The 22,782-nt window shown below is 38.0% G+C and overlaps 2 protein-coding genes across 4 annotated transcripts in view; both read left to right on the top strand.

Moving 5' to 3' along the window:
• ATR (ATR serine/threonine kinase) overlaps window positions 1-14,813 on the top strand; it is a 62,680-nt gene extending 47,867 nt beyond the window's left edge. The window contains exons 37-47 of the mRNA XM_032225088.1: window positions 349-446; window positions 1,029-1,261; window positions 1,793-1,927; window positions 3,518-3,718; window positions 4,712-4,855; window positions 5,740-5,890; window positions 6,470-6,626; window positions 7,290-7,443; window positions 9,978-10,129; window positions 12,071-12,176; window positions 13,482-14,813. Coding sequence (XP_032080979.1) covers window positions 349-446; window positions 1,029-1,261; window positions 1,793-1,927; window positions 3,518-3,718; window positions 4,712-4,855; window positions 5,740-5,890; window positions 6,470-6,626; window positions 7,290-7,443; window positions 9,978-10,129; window positions 12,071-12,176; window positions 13,482-13,655 — 1,705 coding nt within the window. The 3' untranslated portion in view covers window positions 13,656-14,813. The remainder of the gene's footprint in view (window positions 1-348; window positions 447-1,028; window positions 1,262-1,792; window positions 1,928-3,517; window positions 3,719-4,711; window positions 4,856-5,739; window positions 5,891-6,469; window positions 6,627-7,289; window positions 7,444-9,977; window positions 10,130-12,070; window positions 12,177-13,481) is intronic.
• A 1,989-nt stretch (window positions 14,814-16,802) lies between these two features.
• The window catches only part of XRN1 (5'-3' exoribonuclease 1), a 69,338-nt gene continuing 63,358 nt past the window's right edge, over window positions 16,803-22,782 (top strand). For all 3 annotated transcript variants that reach the window (XM_032225090.1, XM_032225093.1, XM_032225089.1), the window contains exons 1-2: window positions 16,803-17,032; window positions 22,417-22,649. In XM_032225090.1, coding sequence (XP_032080981.1) covers window positions 16,958-17,032; window positions 22,417-22,649 — 308 coding nt within the window. In that variant the 5' untranslated portion in view covers window positions 16,803-16,957. The remainder of the gene's footprint in view (window positions 17,033-22,416; window positions 22,650-22,782) is intronic.

Below are 22,782 nucleotides of genomic sequence, written 5' to 3'. Positions count from 1 at the left end.
TTAAATTAATGAGCATTGCAAAAAGCTAAAAAAAAGTACAATAAACTAGATATCCTTTCCAAAAAGAGTACATTGTAGATAATTTTCTATATAAAACACTTTATATAAATGCATTTGTAATCTTAGATAGAGGATTTTAAATATCCAAAGTCAGATACAAAAGCTGCCAATTCTGACAAACTATACCAATAAAATAGCAATTTTATATCTTTGTACTTTTTCCTGTTCTTGCAACATGTCAAATAAAATGTAATTTAAAACCACTAATGTGAGATAAAGTGAAAACAAACTGCAGAAGAAAAAGGATAGATAAAATACACATTTTGCAAGGTGGTATTTTAATTTCAGATCTTTGTATTTTGGAAATCAATTCATATACCAGTCAATGCCAAGAATGTTGTCTTTGTGGTTAGACTTTGGAGCAAAAGCATATGAATACGAGAAAGGTAAGACATAAAAAAGTACTCTTTTTGCATTAAGGTTTAGCTGATACATATTTGAGCGAACTACAGTTTGAGTCATGTGAAATGTATGTACCGTAGCTAAGTGTGCATATGTACGAATGAGTAAGACTGTGAGGTGCTTGTGTGTAAGAAAGACGAAAGAATAATATGTTAGCCAATAGGCAGGTAACTTGTATGGCTAACCTGATCTAATTCAAATTTAAAAAGGAAGATATAGTCTTTTTTTGTCCATTTTTAATGTGCTTTGATCTATCTTTTAGATATGTTGATTTAAAATGTAGGGTTATAGTTATCGAAGTACTGTGTCAAATAAGTTGGCATTTTCTGGAACTTGGTGAAATGATTTGTATGAAATTAAATTATTCCATACAGGGATATAACTAAAAAAATGTGTTCTTATGGATGTTCAATAGATTTTCAATACGCAGCTGCAGAATAAAGGATAAAGAAGGATAATTTTTTTATATATAGATATCAAAAATGCATTTTGGGAATATGTTTGGAATTGTGTACTTGTTTCTTTTTTCCATGAAATAAGATACTGATTTACATTGCTTTGTCTAGCTGTTCGCCATGATCGTGCACAAATGAAAAATGACTTGGCTAAAATTAACAAAGTGATTACAGAACATACACAAGTCTTGGCCCCTTATCAGTTTTTGACGGCATTTTCTCAGCTGATTTCCCGAATCTGCCATTCACACGATGAGGTCTTCCTTGTTCTTATGGCAATCATTGCTAAAGTTTTTCTAGCTTATCCTCAACAAGCTATGTGGATGATGACTGCAGTATCTAAGGTAACTTTGTTAATGTTGTTCCATTTTTGATTGAGCTAGAAATTCCCCCTACAGGAAATATTAAAATGATTCAACTTTTGCACTTGTAGAGATGCTTCCTTGAAATGTTTCTTGTGAGCAACAGTTTTATGTGTATCCCAGGTAATCAAGGCTATTAACCAGAATGAGGCAGGGAAATCATATAATTAAGATATACTTTATTTTCAGTAGCTTTCTTCAGGTGTTGAACCTACTTATGTAAAAAGTATGTTGAGAGCAAACAGGTGTATATACAGTCTACTTGTTTTCCACAATGCTCCCTCAAGGACTCATATCTAGCTATGAGTGCTCAGTTTTTGTGTCTTTATTTTGCTTTGGTGAGTGTGAGACTTAATGCTTTTTATATTCCAGGCAAATATGTTTTTCTTTGTCAGGCTTTAACTTCTGAATTTATTTTGATGCAATTGTTTTGTTGTAATTTTTGTGTGTAATTGTCAAATTGTTCTGGAAATTTTGATAACATTAAAACTCAATAAATTGTATTTTCTGCAGTCATCCTATCCAATGCGGGCCACCAGGTGCAAAGAAATCTTAAACAAAGCTATTAATATGAAGGCATCTTTGGGCAAGTTTATTGTAGATGCAGCTCGCCTGACAGATAAGCTCCTGGAACTTTGTAATAAATCGGTAATGCATATACTACATTTTCTATAATTTATTATTCCTGATAGATTAAAAATGTTTATTTTGTGAAAGCAGATTATTCATTCCAGTGTGTTCTTTCTTATAATCTATAAATAAATTACGATCTATTATAAAGGATTGAATTTAGACTTGTTCATGCCATGGATTTTGGTGGAATTGAAAACATCAAACTAGGAATTGTTGACTGAAATATAAACTAAATCTAAACTAAGACCATCAACATAAGTGCTCTTAAATATCCTTTAGGTAATTAAAAGAAGCAACGATCAATAAAGGAGAATATTTGTAGCTCAAGGTTGAAATGTGGGGTCCTTGGTGCTCTCTGAGCTTGGTTGTTTTCTTGCAAACATTTTGTTACCCAAACTAGGTAGCATCATCAGAGCTCTGAGCACCAAGAACCTCTCAGAAGAAACTATTTTGAAGGAAATAGCAAAGAATAGTGAGCAGAGAGATATTTCAGAGAGTACTCCTAGCTTCCTGAAAACTCCAAACTTTTTAAAAGCAGATTTTGTGATTTTTCTAAGCTTTTTAAAAGTGTAATTAATATCTGAGAATACTTGTTAGCTATTACTTCCCATAACCAATAATGTTTGTTCTTTTGTTTTATAAGTCAAAGGAATAAGGTGTCAAATGTCTAGTTTTTTAAAACAAAACTTTAATTATAAAACATTTACTGTATTGTTCTGAAGCATACCAAAACTTGAATCTTTTTTCTAAATAATTGCCCCTTCTTTTCTGGCTATCTTCTTGCCAATCATCATTGTCATGCTAAAATAATTGATTAATGGCCATATATGCCCAAAAATTTGTAAGTACCAAGGGACCTAATAAAGGAACATTACCAGATGTTTTTATTCATCAATCATTTGGCTTAATTATGTAAAATGTCAGTTTATTATACACCTGTACGATAGGTTCAGATAGGCTTCATCTAAAGACTATTAGTATTTAGTATTTTTTTTAGTATTTTATTAGGATTTATAGGCCGCCCTTTTCCCTGAGGGGACTCAGGGCGGCTTATAATCATTAGGGAGGGGGTGCAATTCAAAATAAACAATATGTGAGCAAAATAAAATAATAAAAACACAACTTGCATTCAACATTCAACACTCGGGTGGGGCAAATTAGAGGCTTATCCCCAGGCCTGTTGGGATAGCCAGGTCTTGAGGGCTGCGCGGAAGGCCTGGACGGTGGTGAGGGTGCGTATCTCTATTAGGGATAATAGTGTTCAAGGACCAATATGGCAGAGTCGGAAAAGAGGGCTGATGGCTGAAAATTGTGCCCACTTCCCATTGATAGATACCTGCTTTCAGCTGCAGGACACTAGTTAGATATCATTTATTTTTAAAAGATAGGAACACTCAAAATATTTTCAGTAGATTTATGCAAATATAGCATTACATTATTATATCCAGTATTATAATAATGTTGCATTTTGTTCTGGGATTGAAATTACATCCTAAATTTTATAATGATGAGTTTGAAAAAACAGTATGGACATTAAAGTTATACAAGATAATTATATGCTTGAATGTTTGCATTTGATTACTTTTTAAACTTTTTTTTTTTAAGGTCGATGGAAACACCTCCACTTTAAGTATGGCTATTCATTTCAAAAACCTCAAGAGGCTGGTAGAAGACCAAACATTCAGTCAGATTCTTATTCCTTTGCAATCTGTAATGATACCAACTCTTCCTTCAGTTCCTGGAACACATTCCAATCATGATCCATTTCCTGGATGTTGGGCTTACATTGAAAGTTTTGACGATACTGTTAGTATCTATTAATCCTTATTTGTTTGTTTGCTTGTTCAAGTTATATAATTGTTACAGTAATAAGATGACAGCATATAAATTTAATAATATTTAGCCACCTATGTCAGAAATATGACTCTGGGTGGCTCACAACAATTAACATCAAGAAAAATAAATAAATGGAAATAAAAAGGACAAGGATACAAAACCATGTTAAAATCATATTGAAACACAAAAACATAGCCACAATCCACATCAGAGTACAATCACATTTAGTTCTACAGCCGGAACGCCAAATGTGGAAACAAAGCTACATTTTCCATAATGCCTGTAGTATTCAGGTGTTCAGCTCGATTGGGATCATGCTCCAAAGGGAGGACATCACAATAGAAAAGGCTCCGAAACTTATTTACATGTTTATAACTTAGCCTAAATTTATTTTCTGAATTAAAGACTTTTTCTCTTGGTAGCCAAAGTAAAATGGGGAAAGGAAATCAAGTCTTTAAATGAAATTATTTCTTAGCATTATACCACGTCTTTTCTTCAGGGCCTCAAGGCAGCAGACAGGTAGTCCTTGACTCTTGATCACAATTGGGACCAAAATTTCAGTTGCTAAGTAGTTAAACAAGTCATTGCATGAATGGACCTGATTTTATCATTTTTTAACTAGTTATTTAGTGAATCCAGCTCTCCCCCACCCCCACCCCCCGGCTTTGCTTATCAGAAGCTTTTTGGAAAATTGCAAATCATGATGACCGCAAGGTCCTGAAATTGTCATAAATGTGAGCCTATTGCCAAATGCCTAAATTGTCATCACATGATCCCAGGGATGATGTCATGGTAGTAATCTTTAGAACAGGTCAATTTTTTTTATCACCATTGTAACTTTGAACCATTGTTAAATGAACAGTTTTAAATCAAAGACTATATTTTCCTCACAGTAGCAACATGTCTGTGAGGTATGGTGGCTGAGATTGTGTGAAAGAACTGTGCCTCTTTTTTAAATTGTAGGTTGAAATCCTTCCATCTCTTCAGAAGCCCAAGAAGATTACTTTAAAAGGTTCAGATGGGAAATCTTATATCATGATGTGTAAGCCAAAAGATGATCTTAGAAAAGACTGCCGACTCATGGAATTCAACTCCCTCATAAATAAGGTTAAATTCTAAATATTTTTCTGAATGTGTGGCAAGCTTGCTGCTGACAATGCACTAACTGTTTTCTTACTTTCAGAGTTATCACTGAGCATATTTGTGTATAATGATTAACCAGAACTGATTTACCCAAATATGCTTGCTTGTAGTTCCTCTTACTATCTGTCCCATTCTAAACAATACAGGATTATAAATCAATGACTTATTTACTGTTAAATATATTGCCTATAACCCCTTTCTGGTTTTGATTCACAATTATTTAGTATATTGAGTAATGATCTACTTTCTAAAATATATGATATAATCTGTCTTATGAAAAGCTGATTTTGAATATAAATCTCAGCAAAACTTTCTAATAGTATAGTGGTACTCATGGAAATACATGTTTAAAATCTAATCAAATATGCAAAGCTTTTTATATGCTTAAAAGGAATCTAGATTATTTGTCTTTCTATATAAAGACATTTTGGTTCTTGTTTGCTAAATTTTGAATAAATAGGAACCGTGTTTTTGTTTTAAAAGAGATTCAATACTTTTGTCAAAATTACTATTTTCTGTTAAAATTATTTTGTAATTTTGTTTAAAATTTTTAAGTGCTTAGGTGGTCATGGTAGCAAAAATATTGTACAGTATATAAACTTCTAATAATATTGGATTGTGTGAAACTTTAATTCCCTGAATCTTCTGTAAGGGATCTTTTTTGATGTTTGTGTAAGACTATATATGTGTGTTTGTATATGTGTGTACATATGTATGTACATATACACCCTTTCTAAAAATACAAACCTTTAATTTGGGATTACAAGAAACAGAGAAATGAATTGAAATGAAAATTAAAGATACTGTTTTACATTAATCTTATGGAGCATGGTATGTTTCTACCCTAGTGCTTAAGAAAAGATGCAGAGTCACGAAGACGAGAACTCCACATCCGAACCTATGCTGTTATTCCTCTGAATGAGGAATGTGGAATCATTGAATGGGTGAACAACACTGCTGGTTTGCGAAATATCCTAATCAAATTATACAAAGAAAAAGGTAAAATAATGATGATGTAATCTTTAAAAAGTGTGAGTGAGAAGATAAAATGGAAAATACGGAAGGAGAAATAGTGAATACAGTAACTCTTTGCAATGCTTCACCAACAGTTACTGGTTATATTTGCCACAGAATAAGCAGTGTAATTACCATATTTTTTAACTATAAAATGCACACACACACACACACACAAAAAGTGGGTGGAAATGTCTCTGTTATAGACCGAATACGGGCCTGTTTTTGGCCTCCTGAACCCTCTGCATGTCCCATTTTTGCCCTTCACGGCCCTGTTTTTGGTTTCCCAAACCCTCAATGTGTCCCATTTTTTATCTTCCCCAGCCCCCAGAAGCACTCCACAACCCAAAAACAGGCCTGTTTTGGGCAAAAATGGGACACGTGGAGGGTTCAGGGCTGTTTTTGGCCTGCAAAGTGCTTCTGGGGGCCAGGAACGGCGAAAATAGGACATGCACAGGCCAAAAACTGTTTTTTCTTGTTTTCCTCCTCTAGATTTAGGTGCATTTTATAGTCTGGTGTGTCCTATAGTCTGAAAAATACAGTATATTCATTTTTCTTTTACAGGCATCTACATGACTGGTAAAGAGCTACGTCAGTGTATTATTCCAAAGACAGCACCTTTATCTGAAAAGCTGAAGGTTTTCAAAGAAACTCTACTTCCTCGGCATCCTCCAATTTTTCATGAATGGTTTCTGAGAAAATTCCCTGATCCTACCTCATGGTCAGTCTTTTTTCTACAGTTATTGGGAGTTGAGTGATATATAAATGTAATAAATATACATTTAGATACAATTTGAATTACACTACAATAATAGAAAGAAAATATGATTTTAAAAGAAAATATGATTGCCTACATACAAGTATTCCTTGGCTTTCAAATATTTGTTTAGCAACATTAGAAGTTATGATGGTTTGAAAAAAGTGACTTACCACTGGTCTTCGCACTTATGACTAGGCTTCACACTTATGATCATTGCGGTTTCTCCAGTCACACAATCAGAAGGAGCTTAGCAGCTCGTATTTATTTGCAACAATTGTAGTGTCCTGAAATCACATGGTTTCACAGCTGGCTTCCAGCAAGCGAAATCAATAGGGGAAGCTGGAGTCATTTAACCTCATGATTCATTTAATGACTAATGATACACTTAATGATCACAACAAAAAAGGTTGTAATATTAGTTGCAGCTTACTTAACAAACACCTTGCTTAGCAATGAAAATTCCATTCCCAATTGTGACCATAAGTTGAGGGTTGTCTGTAATAATCATCATAAACTATATATTTTCAATGTTTTTGCTGAGTGCACAAATTGTCTTGCCACCAATAATTATTACAAAATGATCAAGCACCTATAAGATATCTTGATTTTTATTTTTTTCTGTAGGTACAGCAGCAGATCAGCCTATTGTCGTTCCACTGCAGTTATGTCAATGGTCGGGTACATGCTGGGTCTTGGGGACCGTCATGGAGAAAATATTCTGTTTGATTCTCTAACTGGTGAATGTGTGCATGTAGATTTCAACTGTCTGTTTAATAAGGTGAGCAGCTAAATATTGAATGTAAAATATTTTTTATTCCGAAGTATGTTGGCAAAACATACTGAATGTAATAGTTTTCAATTTTTTTCAAGCAAGTTTAACTTTCAGTCTTTGCAAACAATACTTCCAATATAAAAAAATGTTCTTTTAACTTCCAGGGACAAAACATATCAATACACAGTCATTTTATTTATTTAAAACTATCTAAATTGTCTCTAAGTGTAGAAAGCCTCCCAAAGGGGTGTACTTCAATGGGAACAATGTTTTGTCTGGAACCCAGAACAAAATCAACATGTTTTGGAATCTGGAAAATTACCAAATCATTCTAAACCACCCATATATAGCAGAAGAAAAAGCTAGAAAGAGCAGGGCCTTTGCCCCTTTTCAGTTTCTGCTTGCTGGGCCTGCGATGGCTAGGCCTGCCTGAGCTGGATTCACCCTTTTCACACTGGGAATCCTGGATAGAATCACGTTCCTCTCCAATGGAGGAGCTAGGGGAGTCGGGGTACCCCCAAGAAGCTTCAGGAGACGGATCCCTGGACCTATAGTCATCCCCAGACAAGAATTCACTGTCCCCAGGGGATTGGGCCTCACGATCAGGGGAAGCTGACTCCCTGCTGCGATGGTTCTGGCTAGGTTCTGGCTGATGGGGCCTAGAAACTTCCCTGGGATCCACTGTGGCTCTTGGCGAAGACCTTTCAAGTGAACCCTTGTGCCCTTTGCCTTTTTTCACAGATGGATCCAGCTTGCTGCGCTTGCTGGAGGGCCCTGCCTGTTCCCCTAAGGCCTCCCTGCATTCCTCTGCCATTTCAGGTCACCCACGGGGCCTAGAAGTTAGCTGGAGCTGGGATGGGCACGCGCTGGCCGTTGAGGCTCAAATGCGCTCGCAGAATCTTCAGGAGGGAAGGGCCGCCTGGGGGTCAGATTCCTTCCTCCCACCACCCTCGGTTCCCCGAGACTTATCTTCTCCTCAGGAGGGAGAGACTAGCTGGCTCCCCAGACTAGTCCCCAGCCTCCCTGCGGCATTCTGTGGTCGCTGAGGGCTGGCTGTGGCTCCGCTTGGGCTGTCTGGCTCTTCGCTCTTTCCTGCTTCTCACTAGCAGCCTCTGAAAGAATTTTTCGCTCCTCGCACGATCTGCGCTCTTGCCGCTCTTCCCAGAGATTCGGAGCGATCCAAAATGGCGGCAGGTGCGCGCGCAGCTGCTTCCCGCTTTCTAGCCTCACAGCCCCGAAAAGCGCGCGAGGTTTCAACCGTCGCCGCTGTTGCCGGGCAGAATGGAGCAGCTGAGGGATCCCTAGTAATACGGCCTGCAGGCTTCAGAGCCTTCTCTGGGGCTTCTTTTTGCCTGGAACGCCCCTGTCCTGGCTAGGGAAATCGTACACCCTACTAGCCACTCCTGCCGCTCACCAGTATCCGCTGGGCGAGCTTTCGCAATCCTCTGGAGCGCTTGCGACCAGCAGCAGCAGAGAAAGCCCGGTAGCCCTTTTAAAGCGACAGAAGCCTCAATGGAGGCAAATTTGACAGTTCTCACATTAGATGTAATTTTCTCTATCTGAGAATCCAAACGTGGTCCAAAGTGGGAAACTTTCCAGCCTATCTGACCTTAGACTGGAGCTCTCCCAAAAACAGTCCTAACGGGCGGACTGAGTTTTCGAACTGAGCATGCAGAGGCAAAGGGAGGCGTGGTCAACTAAAAACATCACTCAGTCCAAGGGCAGATAGGCTGTGTTAACCCAGCATTGGACTCTCCGAGCAGTGCACTGGAGAACTGTTTATTCAACCCCATCTCCCTTCCAGCATTTTCCCTTCTCCCTCCCTCCCTTGAGAGGCTAACACCAATGTTTGAAGTGAGCTTTATCCCATGCCTAATCATTTTTTTTTCTAGCATTTCCCCATCTTTCTCTTCATCTCTGTTGCTGAAGTCCCAAAATATTATATTCAATTGGACTACCTTAACTCTCTCAAATCCCAGTATCCTACAACACCACATCATATCACATCAGGCTGCTCACCCCTAATTTTCATTGCTTCATTCACCTGCCGATTTCTCAAAACAATTTACTCCTGTGTCCCTCAATGTTCCCAGCATTCTTTTCCTTCCCTATCGCTCTCCAACTTTCAATGTCCTTTGATTCCTCCCCCCATAATCACCAAACCACTTTTGCATGGATCAGATCTACCCTACTTAGTTCCATCAGACCCAAACACCTAAAACATTTGTTTTTATGTAGCCATAACCATTTTAAAAAGCTGTTCCATGCATGGAATATTTTCAACATCCAGTAATAAAAATCACAAATATGGCTTTTGTTTTTATATTTATATTACATTTAACACAAAAACATAATCAGCCAGTCTGTACAAACACTGAAGTAATTTTGAAAGGCGAGAAATAAACTCTACTAACATTATAATAGTATAACTTAAATATTTTTTGTATAATTGCATAATACAAGTGGTATAAGAATCTACTGCATTCCATTTTGAGAGAAGCATGTGTTACTGAACTTATTCCTCTTATATTCATTTAAAGGGAGAAACTTTTGATTTTCCGGAAATTGTTCCATTTCGCCTTACTCATAACATGGTCAATGCGATGGGTCCAATGGGCACAGAAGGGCTCTTCAGGAGAGCTTGTGAAGTTACCTTAAGACTTATGCGTAACCAGAGAGAACCACTCATGAGGTAAAGAAAGAGTGGTCTTCCAACAGGATGGGGGAATGCACATAAAATTATTACCCCTAATTATTTCAACTTCAAATTTTCATTATTGTCATGCTACATTGCATAAATGATGATAACATCCATTTAGTTGTGTCCTGCTCTTGGGAGATTTTATGAGTCAGGTCTCTCATCTTCTGATCTTGTACTTTTGAGTTTTTCTATGCTCTGCCTGGCGTCAGCTTTGATGGTGACCAGCCACCATATTCTTTGATAGCCTGGTTTCCTTTTATACATTGCATAAATAAGCCTTGTAATATTCAATGGGTATTTTTTTTCTTTTTTTCTGCTTCTGGGACTCAAAGATCAGACCAAACAGGATAGTCATGCAATTATAAAAAATTGTGCTAATAAGAAAGAGCTACAAAGAATTATTTTGTGATTATCTCTTCTGGATTTGCTCATGGTACTTCCCAAATAAGAATTAGAAAATGGTTTGCAATGGGAAAACCAAAGTAGATAAAAGTCTAGTCACAGGCTTTCAGCTCAGAATCAATGCACTTACTAACTTTTTAAGGCTCTTATAGAAATCTAGAAATAATGTTATACAGACCACAATGTGAAACCACAATTGCCAGTTTTTTAACTGGTATTGGCCTTCATATGCATCAAGTTCTTCCCAAGGACCTAGGATGTCATTATGTATTGGCATAGTATATATCTGTATCCAAGAAGTGTGGCCATTTGTAATTGACAGATAGAAAGTTTGTCAATGTGCCAATAACCTCTGAGACCACCACAGCAAGTTTATGCTATGCTCATCATCAGTTTTCAGAACTTGATACTTGATCTCTGCCAATTCTTTGACTCCTACATCTCGTGATTATGGTCGGCCAGCTATCTACACTAGATTTGGTATTTTTATCAACCTAGTGAGTCCGTTCCAAGGAAATGATATCAGTAGATGTTGTTTGATTGTATTAAAGCATCACCACAGAATATAAGTTATTCCAACAAAAACTGCCTTTTGCAATTCATTATTTTGTCAAGATGGTGTTGAAGTGTCCAGATGTTTTGGGATTGCACCCAAGGCACTTATTACAAGTAGTCCTCAACTTACAACAACAACTGGGCCCAAAATTTATGTCACTAAGTGAGACATTTGTTAAGTGAGTTTTGCCCCATTTTACAACTTTTCTTGCCACAGTTAAGTGAATCCTTGCAGTTGTTAATTTAGTAACATAGCTGTTAAGTGAAACTGGCTTTCCCATTGACTGCTTGTCAGAAGTTTGCAAAAGGTGATCCTAAGACCCCGGGACTCCGCAACTATCATAAATGAGTCAGTTGCCAAATGTCTGAATTTTTATCACATGACCACAAGGATGCTGCAGTGGTCACAAGTGTGAAAAACAGTCAGGTCACTTTTTTCAATACTGTTGCAACTTTGGATGGTCACTAAATGAACTGCTGTAAGTCAGAGACTACCTGTACTATTACTCTGTTTTTTTTTTGCCACAGTTGTTGTTCTTCTATTTGCAGGTCCTTACATTTTGTGATTTTTTTTCCAGTTCTTTCTCTTCTCTTGCTGTTTCCATCTCCTGCCACATCATTATCCAGATATTTTTGTCTAACATAAACAATTAATATCTGTGTTGTTATATGGAAGGCAATTGTTTATCTGAATTCTGAAGTCAGACACCACTTTTAACTTCTTATTTTTCTATTACTTTGGTTATTTTGTGGTCCTACAAGTTCTTGCTTGCAGGCAAGTGGTATTTCTTGTAGATATTTCAGTGCACCATTGTTGCTACTTTGCCATGCTGTTGTTTGTAGGCAATCTGATTAAGATGATGATTATTTTACAATCTGCTGTTCTACTCACAGCAAATTTGGATAGTAACTGAATCTAATGAGACTTATTACAACGAATGCAACTAAAAATATTTTGTTCCCTCTCAAATCTAGTGTTTTGAAGACGTTTCTGCATGATCCCCTTGTGGAATGGAGTAAGCCAGTTAGAGGCAATACAAAAACCTTGGTAAACGAAACTGGAGAAATTGTCAATGAAAAGGTAAGCTGGTAAAACTCAGGGTTAAAAACTCGAACTTTGCACCAGTAAACAAATCAAAATGGATACTATAATATTAAGCAACATAACCTTGCTTTGAATGATAACTGAATTTATTCAAGAAGAACAAACACAGTAGGAACAGATGACTACAAGAATTGGAATCTTTGACCTATTTGTTTTTCATCAGGTCGCACTCATATTGATGAGTGCTAGCCGTTTATTTTTTTTTTACATTATTTCATTCATTAATACAAATAGTATTCATAAATATTTATTTTTGTGATGCAGATTAATTTTTATGATACAAATAAAAATGATACTTTAAAAACTTTCTGGTCTCATTTAAACTTTATAGATTGTGCTTGTAATGCTTTATTACCAAAATATACATTGTTACCCCTTTTTCCCATGCCTTCAAGTCATTTTTTAAACTTCTGGTAAGATTTTGGAAGTTTTACATTGTCTGCTTCCTATGGCAGATACATACTTCCTGGTCCAGCTAGCTTTATGTCTAAGGTGGCCTAGAACATATGTTCTCCCAGTTTCTAGCCCATTTCCTGAATTACCAGTTAGCCCGTTGGGGTTGGGGGAAAGCCTCCGGAGACTGGGGAGGGCAAAAAATGGCCCCAACGGACCAAGCAGAAGTTTGGAAATGATCTGTTTCTAGCTTCCAGAGGGCCTCCAGGAGCCCAGGGAAGGCTGTTTTCGCCCTCCCCAGGCTTCAGGAAAGCCTCTGGAAAACAGGCCCAATGGGCCAAACAGAAGTTCATTTTTGAACTTTCGATGGCCCGTTAGGGGCGTTTTTCACCCTCCCCAGTCTCCAGAGGCTTTCCTGAAGCCTGGGGAGGGGGAAAACTGCCTCCCCCGGCACTCCAGAAGGATGAAAAATCAATTTACTGGCACGCATATGCGCGCTGGAGCTGACAGCTGGCGTGCCAGAAAATATGGCTCCACGTGCTATCTGTAGCATGCATGCTATAGGCTCGCCATTATAGACTTAGTATATAGTAGACAAAGTGTCAAACTCAATCGTATCACGTGACATTACATGGCATCGCAATGTTTTTTTGCCTTTGCGGAGCTGGGGTGGGCGTGGTCTGTGCATGATGCATCTAGCCCGTGGGCCACCAGTTTGATACCCCTGGTATAGTACATAGTACCCAGTTTTATATAATTCAATAAACCTTCACTGGGAACACAATCTTTTATGTTGGAGAGAGAAAGCTACAATAGTTACCACTAAAATTTAGCTTCTAGTGTACTAATGATATCTTTCTCTTATGTAGATTATTTTTTGTTTTTCAGGCCAAGACTCATGTGCAAGATATAGAGCAGCGGCTGCAGGGTGTAATAAAAAATAGGAACAGGGTAAAGGGCCTACCATTGTCAATTGAAGGACATGTTCACCATCTTATTCAAGATTCAACTGATGAAAACTTGCTGTGTCAGATGTATCTTGGTTGGGCACCATATATGTGATATGCAGTCATTTGCAGCCAACATTGTGTGTTTTTTTTTAAAAAAAACTTTAGTAAATTCTGCTAATGCAGATTAGTGTTTAAGTGTATATATTGTATATAAATACTGTTTCCACTGATACAGTGGAAATTCTGTTTATAGAACTTATTCCAGTTAAAAAAAGTTGCTCACAAAATGTTATTCTGTTTATCACAATGCTGTTTCCACAAGCTTAATAATACAATAGTAGGTCTTTGAGCTAGGAATGTTAAAGATACTGGATGTATAATAGAATAAGCCAGATGAGAATAAATGCAGTTTAAAAATAGAACAGAATTACACAGTACATTCCCATTTCTTTTTGTCCTTGCAGAGCATTCTTGTTCTTACTGTGTCCATGTACCACATTGTTTAGAGTTTTTTCTTCTTTAAACACCTCACCTCTCTTTGAGGATTTCATTAACTCTACTCACATAAAATTGTCATTCTTCAAGTTCCTTTCATCTCCTTTACTATTCCATCACAAAGCTGTTTTGTCTTCAATCTCTTTTAATTTTCTTACTTAACCAAACCATTTCAACATTACATTGCAAATCATACAGTAAAATGGGGTTTGAATTATGTTGCTCACAGTCCTAATTCATGTATGTGTGATTGTGTGTTACAGAAAGTGAATGCATTTAGGATGATTTGAATATGAAATCAGGAATAAAACGGTCTCAGATTCCTATTAGAGGAGAAAAATGAGAGTCAAAAAATTGTAGCTGGTCTACAAAGGAGAATTCAGGAGATTTAAATATTAAATCTTTCAAGGGTAACAATGATGAATGAGAAAGGGAATACTTCACTGAGAATTATTCTTAAAATAATTTTCACCTAAAGAATATGTCTATTATTGTTATTAAAAACAGTTGTACTTTACCCAAAACATTGATTTTATGATAGCTATATGTAGACAAACATCCATTATTATTTTCAGTATGAAATGTGTGTATTTGTTTACTTGCATCTTTTCAATATATTCTATGGGTAAGATTCTATTTTTCAGTAGAATAAATTATTTGAATGAGAATAGCACGTCTGTCGTTCCACTATCAAATAGTTATTGCTGTTAGCCAAGTTTTTTGGCATTCATTTGGAATCTAACTTCCAGAAATTAAATAAATATTCTTTCAGGTATTTGAAGATTACTGTATCTCTACTAAAGTCTTGAGTTCTCAAGGATAAGCATGCCTAATCCTTCAAAATGTTCATAAGATTTGTAGATTTTTGTGTCCTTAATATACTCACTGCCATGCCCCAAATTCATTTGTTTGAATCCTTAAAAGTGGTAACAGTTAGAAATAATGCTTTACATGAGATATGGTGAACACTGATGCTAACTATATTATAATAGTCATATCCATTCAACTTTTAATAATATCATCACTAGGAAAAATTATAGAGTCAGGGCTAGGAAGAAATGGACAACAAGCATCTTTTTCAAGTATTGTGGGTGCCATGTTTGTGTTCCCGTGTGCCCCAAAGCACTTTTGAGAGAGTAACTCTGAAGCACAACTGTATTAAAATAAGAATTGGCTTCACTTCCAGTTAATTTCCTCCAGAATAATTTCATTTTTAATCATTTACTGCACTTAAATTACATTAAAATCCAGCTGCGTTTCTAGCTGGTACTTTCCACTGAAATAAGACACTGTATAATAGCCCAATAGAATCAGTGAAAAGGAAAAGGAAGTAAATTTTCTCATTCCCCATAGCATTCCTAAAGGATTAATTTGTATTCATCCTATCCAAACGATCTCAGAAAATCTGATTCATCAGATACTCCGAGTGAGCTATTTTAATTGGCCATCTCTCTTTGCAATAGTGGTAGTTTTGGTTAACCACCATTATGGATGCATAGATATGGTGGAGATGTTCTCCAGAACCCATTTCACATTTCCATAGTTAGGACTATGACTAATGTGTGGCAACAATATAAAGGTTGGGTGGCTGATAAGTCTGTAGTGCCACTGCAGAAATAAACTCCCAAATTACCCCCAATCTCAGTGAGAAAAGGTTAAAATTAGCCAGTACCAATAGTCTGAGCAAATCCATATCCGTAAAATCAAGCAGTTCAGGGAGGGATACTGCCATATCTCTGTGAGAACAGCACAAAAGAGCAACTCCATTTTATTCCTTTAGCTTAATCTCACATGCCAATGTTCACAATAGCCAGGACTGATCTCCTAGCACACAACTGCCTTTCTTGCTCGGGACAGGGATAAAGCAAGACATGAAACTCCTGGACCCATCTCAGTAAGAGGGGCTCCTTATCTAGCCAACTGTTAGCAGCACATACAAGCAGTGCCTTCTCATCCACAGTGGAGTCATCAATAAAGGCTGGATTTATTACCAACCTACTATTCAAAAAGCACCACTTTCAGTCTGGCATGTCCAGCAATTTGGTTGCCTAATTTGGGTTAAGTTTGGTAAGAGGGGTTGGAATTATAAACTGGAACCAAATTAACAAATTTGCTTCCCCTAGAATGGGCCAGACTCTTTCGTACCATTCTTTTCCATACCCTTTCAGCTATCTCATAACCCACTTTCCCAGGCACCCAATAACTGGTTATATGTGACACTCAACACCGAATTGGAGTTAGGTGGTTGTGAAAAATACCCATTTTCCCACTATTTCAATAATATAGCAACCAGCCTCACCTCTCCTGTTTCACCTCTACCAATCCTCCCCAGCTAGGGCCAGAAGAGCCTTCCCATTTCTACCTTCCTTTGTTTGGCAACTTCATCTCTAATATATTGCATTTTGATTGCTGCTAGCTAGGTGCCGATTTCCTAGCACATTAAGAGAAGCTTAAATGTTTCATCGCATCCATTTCTTATTTAGTTTGACTATTCGCTCCCTTGCTGGTCGTCCTCTTATTCCACCCATCCCTCCCCCTCCGGTCCCATTATCTTTCAAGGGGATTTTTTTTTAATCCTCTGTCCTACTGTTTGATGGAAATCTGAGGACCGAAAAAGTTACTTTCGCCACTTTTCCTCCTCCATCACCTGCCACCTGCGGTGACAAGGGGGAAACTTTGGCCGATACAGGATGATTGCAAACCTGCAATTCTCAACGACATCCAATAAGAAGCGTCCACCGCCGGCGCCCGCCTTTAATTTCCGACGCTGACTCGTCCTCTCTGGCGAGGCCCGCTCTATGATTTGGGGCCTTGGCGGAAGGAAGCGCTTTGCCTGAGAGGAAAGGTGGCAGAGGCGTTTGTTTGGGTCCGAGTGGACTGCGGGAGGGAGCTAAAGAGGAAGGGCAGAAGCCGGCCGCTATGGGGGTGCCGAAGTTTTATCGGTGGGTCTCGGAGAGGTATCCTTGCCTCAGTCAGGTGGTGAAGGAGCATCAGGTGAGCCGCTGCGGGTTTGCACTTCCCTGCTCCGGAGAGGGAAGCCGAGAGGCTGCCTAGCTGTCGCACCCGGGGAGATTCTCTTCTTTCCCTCGTGAGGGGCCTCTAGTGTGATGGACAGGTCTGGCAATAAAGCCGCGCCTGTCTCTGGAATTGTTGCGTGCATCTCTACCTGGAAAGCGCCGTGGCGGAGATACCATTTTGGATTCCCGACTTGCTGGCAATCCTTTCATTTTTCTTCTTCTTTTTATTTATTTATTTATTTGTTGCCCGGGCTCAAGAGTTTTAGGCCGCTTTCTCTTTTTTTCAGGAGATGGGAAATTGGTGGAGAACAGGAGTGAGCCCGAGAGGGGGGGGGGGGAAGCTTACTAATATTCAAACACATTTCAACTTTTCCTTTCTGTCCGGGTGTCTTTGACCCCCTAACCGCGAATGTCAGCGGCGGTTTCTCATTTATGAACGAACGCGGGTCTGGAAAGAGTTTTGTGAAACTCCCAGCGACCTCGTAGTTTTCATTTCGTGAGGGAAGCCGCGCAGAAGAGAGCGGCGGGCTCTTATTTCTAGGGGTCTGGAGCCAGCCAGTTTACTTTCAGTTCTGCTTCATGGTGTCGTAGGAAAAACACTCCACGTCATTATAAATATTTTCTTTTCCTTTTTAGCCCAACAGCGTGCTTAAGGAGATTACAACTCCTCTTATTAGTATTGTTTTCAAATTTAAATCGGATTTATAAAGCACATCGCATCCTAGTGTACTTTATCTTTTTAACAAACTCGGGGAAGAAGAGGAGTAGATTGCTGAAAATGTGCGACATGTTGGAAAAATGTAGCATTCCTCATATCTGTTACATTAAAAATTCAATATAGTTTCTTTTGTAGTGGCCAACAATTGAAAGGAGTACAAAGAATTCAAAGCAAAGAATGAAGAACAATAACACAAGTGGTTATGCTGAGAAAGAGGGAAACAAATAATAGTGTAGTCCTACCTAGCAGAATTAATACAAGTAATCATATGAAAATTCTATTGAATCACAGTTTAGGAATAGTTTGCATAGGGTATAATTAATTGTGCTAAGGCATAATACTATTAATTGATTTTGTCATATGAGTGTTGTATGAATTTAGCTAAATACAGTGTCACACAGTTGCAATATTATCAGTTATTGTTTGCTTCCTAGCTTGACATTCTTTTCCTGAGGGCATAATTACAGTCCTGCTTTAAACTAATGGAAAATAAAATACTAGATTAAAGACAATGCACTTTGTTTCAGAGAAATATTGTTTCTAAAATAAGTCATTGTAGTTTGTAATACGATTTATCCAACTCTAGTATTAGCAAGTATGGTTTAATTCAAAATAAATTAGTTTACATATATAGCTTCTTCAATACAGAATAAAAATAATGGATAGAATTTAGATAGAATTTTTATCCAGAATTGAATTTCTGGGTAAGAATTCTTTTTAAAAGAACAGTTCTAAATGGATATATTGTGCAGACTTATTTTGTTCTTTTTCCTATTGATTCTCATTCAAATACAGGTAATCTTCAACTTACAATGGTCATTTAGTGACCATTCAAAGTTACAATGGCACTGAAAAAAGTGATTGTGACCATTTTTCACAGTTACGACCATTATAGCCTCCCCATGGTCACAAGATTTACATTTGGATGCTTGACAACTGACTCACATTTATGATGGTTGCAATGTCCTGGGGTCATGCGATCACCTTTTGTGACCTTCTGACAAAAGTCAATGGGGAAACCAAATTCGCTTAACTATGTTACTGCAGCAGTAATGGTATCCTCTTTTCTTCACTACTGGTTTGGTAGCGGAAGCTGGGCACATCTGGGCATGTGCAGAACCTTCTGCGCATGTGCAGAAGATCTGTGATGACGTCTGGGTGGGTGGGCGAAGGCTCATGCTGCCCCCACTTTTGATTTGCCCAAACTGGTTTGGGCCGGCAGAATACCACCTCTGTACTGCAGTGATTCACTTAACAAATGTGGCACAAAAAGTCATAAAGTGGGACAAAACTCAACAAATAGGAATGCTTCACAGTGCTTTATAGCCCTCTCTAAGTGGTTTACAGAGTCAGCATATTGCCCCCAACAATTCAGGTCCTCATTTTACTGACCTTGGAAGGCTGAGTCAACCTAGAGCCTCTCAGAATTGAACTGGAGTGCGCAGTGAGTTAGCCTCCAGTACTGCATTCTAACCACTGCGCTATCACGGCTCTTTCTCACTTATTTATCTCACAAATTTCTCACTTAGCAACATAAATGCTCCATTATGGTCATAAGTTGTGGGCTACCTGTATAGAACATTTTTGGCCTGAAAATGTATGCCTACTGCCTTTTTCTTTAATCACTTCAAATGTAAATCCTCAAAATAATGTTTAAATAAACACAGATCATTGTTTCACACTATTATATATTTTAAGTGCGTTTTGTGCCTATGATTCTCATGATTTAATGTAAGAGTTTTTAATACATTTTTCTACTTATTTTGTTATTTTGCTTTATTTAATCCTTCTTGTATGGGTTAAAGTATTTACAGATTTTGATATTAAAATGGTAAAGCAAAGCATGGTGAGTTCATAAGAATTATGTACACTTGTATGTTCATTATTAAATGTTTATATACACTTGCTGTATTATATTTCGGATATAATAAAATAAAAAATTATTTGGATCTTGCTGTTTTGGAAAGATGAGTAGCATTTTACTCATATATAATTTGGTGGGCCGCAGTAGATAACCTTTTAGAGGCTTAAGCCATGTAAAATGTCATGCTATATCTTTTGTTAGGAACATACAGTTTTTTGTACATGTGAGCAGGGTTCCTAGAACATGTTCAGTCAGATGGAAACCAGTTTCATTATAATTTAATGTATATGTAAATCTGGCCAGGGGTAGGTTTCCGGCCAGCACTACTGCTGGTTTGCTCGTGTGCGTTCATGCGCAGTGCAATTAAAATTGTTCTGTGCATGCACAGAATTGAAAAACAAGATTCCAATAACCCAGGCAGCCAAACCACTACCGGTTCAGCTGAACCGGTAGGAACCCACCACTGAATCTAGCTATTCACATGTATTTATTTCTGAGGAGATTCATATGCATAGTTCCTGCCCATATACAAGCCTATAGAGCCGTGATGGCAAACCCATGGCACACGTGCCAGAAGTGGCATGCAGAGCCATCTCTCCGGGCATGCCAGCCGGTGCTCGTTGCTCTTCCGGGTTCCAGCATGCGCGCCACCAGCTGGTCTTTGCACGGGCGGGAGTGCTGGAAACCGGAAGAGCTTGGCGTGCATGTGAACACCGGGAAACTGAGCTTCCTGTTTCCACTGTGGCAATGTGTGCTGGCCAGCTGGTCTTTGTGTGCATATGCGCGCCAGAAACCAGGACATCACATGTGCACCGGAGCTCCTCTTCTGGTTCCTGGCGCTTCCGCATGCGTGCTATAGAGAGAGCTGCTATATTGCCCTTCTTAGTGCAATAATGATTCCTAAGCCCATTTTCACAAGAAAAGGGATAAACTTTCAATATTACTCTCTTCACTTCCAATACATGAAGTAGCACAGTAATTCAAAGTCACCCTCACCATAAATGAAACAATAATTGTGAAACTTCTTTTTGTCTCCCAGTGAAAGCTGACCAAATTAGGTGAGCAAAGAATTAACAAGAATAGGTCAAAATCCTGGTGGCCACCTGTGTGTCTAGGGGCACAAGGTTATATTGAATGATAACGCAATCATTTTATAGCAGAGCATAGATTTCATCATGGATTAGTGTAGCATTGCCCCTTAATTGTATTACATATGCGAATATTGTGAAGTTCACCATCTCCAGTAAGTTTTGTAATGAGAAAAGTAATAGGTGTAACTATCATTGGATTGTGTTTTTTGCATCTTAATCAGCAAAACACAATTGAAACCTGTCTCAATAACTCTTATAGGACATTGGCTATTCTGGTAAGAGATATGCTTCAGTCAGATACGCTTTTGAAGTTCTGAAATATTTAAAACTGGAACTTCTGTGTCAATTGTTGAGATTTTACATTGCAAGGTTTTACAAGTTAATAGTGTGCAAAATGCTTTGAATTGGAGTATTTCAAAAAGTAGCATTGCTTGGAGACTCTTAAGGGCTGGATGGGGAGCAACAGGTGAAACGGAACCGTAGCAAGATAAAATTTGAGTTGGGATTCTTTGGTCCATGGAGAATTGCCATCTCTGGTCTTGGATGGGGTTACGCTGCCTCAGACAGATCCAGTGAACAATCTGGGAGTTCTCCTGGACTCATGACTTCTGCTTGAGGAGCAGTTGGCAATTATGGCCAGGAGGGCCTTTGTGTAACTGCAGGTTGTGCACCAGTTACACCCTTTCCTGGACCAACAATCCCTGCTCACAGTCATTCATGCCCTAGTCACCTCTCAACTATTTCAACATGCTCTACATGGGGCTGCCCTTGAAAAGCATCTGGAAGCTCCACTTGATTCAAAATGCAGTGGCCTATATGGTTTTGTGCAGACCCACATGTCACCTCTCCTGCACAAGTTTCACTGGCTGCCAATTTGCTTCTGGGTGCAATTCAAGGTGCTGGTTGTCACCTTTAAAGCCCTATATGGCTTGAGACCAGGTTATCTGAAGGACCATCTCTTTCCAGTTACATCCATCTGACTCATTATAACGGGGGCGGGGGGAATGTTGTTGCAGGGTCCCTCTCCTAAGGATCCAGAAGATCCTTCTCCGTGGTGGCTCCCTTCTTTTAGAACATCATCTCCATGGAGATTAGACTGGCTCCTACTTTGACACTCTTTCATAAGGCCCTGAAGGTCTGGTTTTGCAATGAGCTTGGAAACCCAAAGTGGGATATATTCCATTAAGTGGCTTGTGTAATTGCTTGATGTCACCTGGGGGGAGGGGGTTATTGTTTTTACTCTTTTTATATTAGGTTTTTTATTGTTTGTAAGATGCCTAGAGTCACTGAAAGTGAGTGGATGGCCACATAAATTCTCTAAATAAAGAAATATGGATCTATGTAATGCGTTTTTTGAAAAGTTCTGGCACTATTAAAATTGAAAGAGTGTAGAATTAAAGTTAATGTAATCATTACAGAATAATTATTAACAGTAAAAGCTTATTTTTAGCAGTTTCTGAATTTTATTTTTAATCAAAACTTTCATGGAAGACAGGATATACAATATGTCTCTATGAAACTCAGGTGGCCTCTTATAAGCAGAATATATTCAATATTAACATATATGTTTTCCAAGTAAAGATATAAAATGAAATTAGATAATGCAAAGTATAATTTTCACAGAAGACATTAAACTTAATTAAAACTTATCTTTATAGAACAACTTCTATATTTAATGTGTTTTCTAGATTCCAGAATTTGACAACTTATATTTGGACATGAATGGCATTATTCATCAATGTTCACATCCTAATGATGATGATGTTCATTTTCGAATCTCTGAAGATAAGATCTTTGCTGATATATTTCACTATTTAGAAGTTTTATTTCGCATTATTAAGCCAAGAAAAGTTTTTTTTATGGCAGTTGATGGAGTAGCTCCAAGAGCAAAAATGAACCAGCAACGTGGCAGACGTTTTAGGTATGTATGTAAAATTGGTTTTTCATTTATTGTTTTCACTTCTCTTTGTACCTCCTGCAGACTTTGATGTAATATGCTTGTTTCTTCATACTCTTGTGATTATTTATAGGAGTGGATGTAGGATTGCTCATTC

The sequence above is a fragment of the Thamnophis elegans genome, chromosome 10 (assembly GCF_009769535.1).
Source record: "Thamnophis elegans isolate rThaEle1 chromosome 10, rThaEle1.pri, whole genome shotgun sequence".
Lineage (NCBI taxonomy): Eukaryota > Metazoa > Chordata > Lepidosauria > Squamata > Colubridae > Thamnophis > Thamnophis elegans.
The sequence above is the reverse complement of the archived record's forward strand: the minus strand, read 5'-3'. Positions and strand labels throughout refer to the sequence as shown.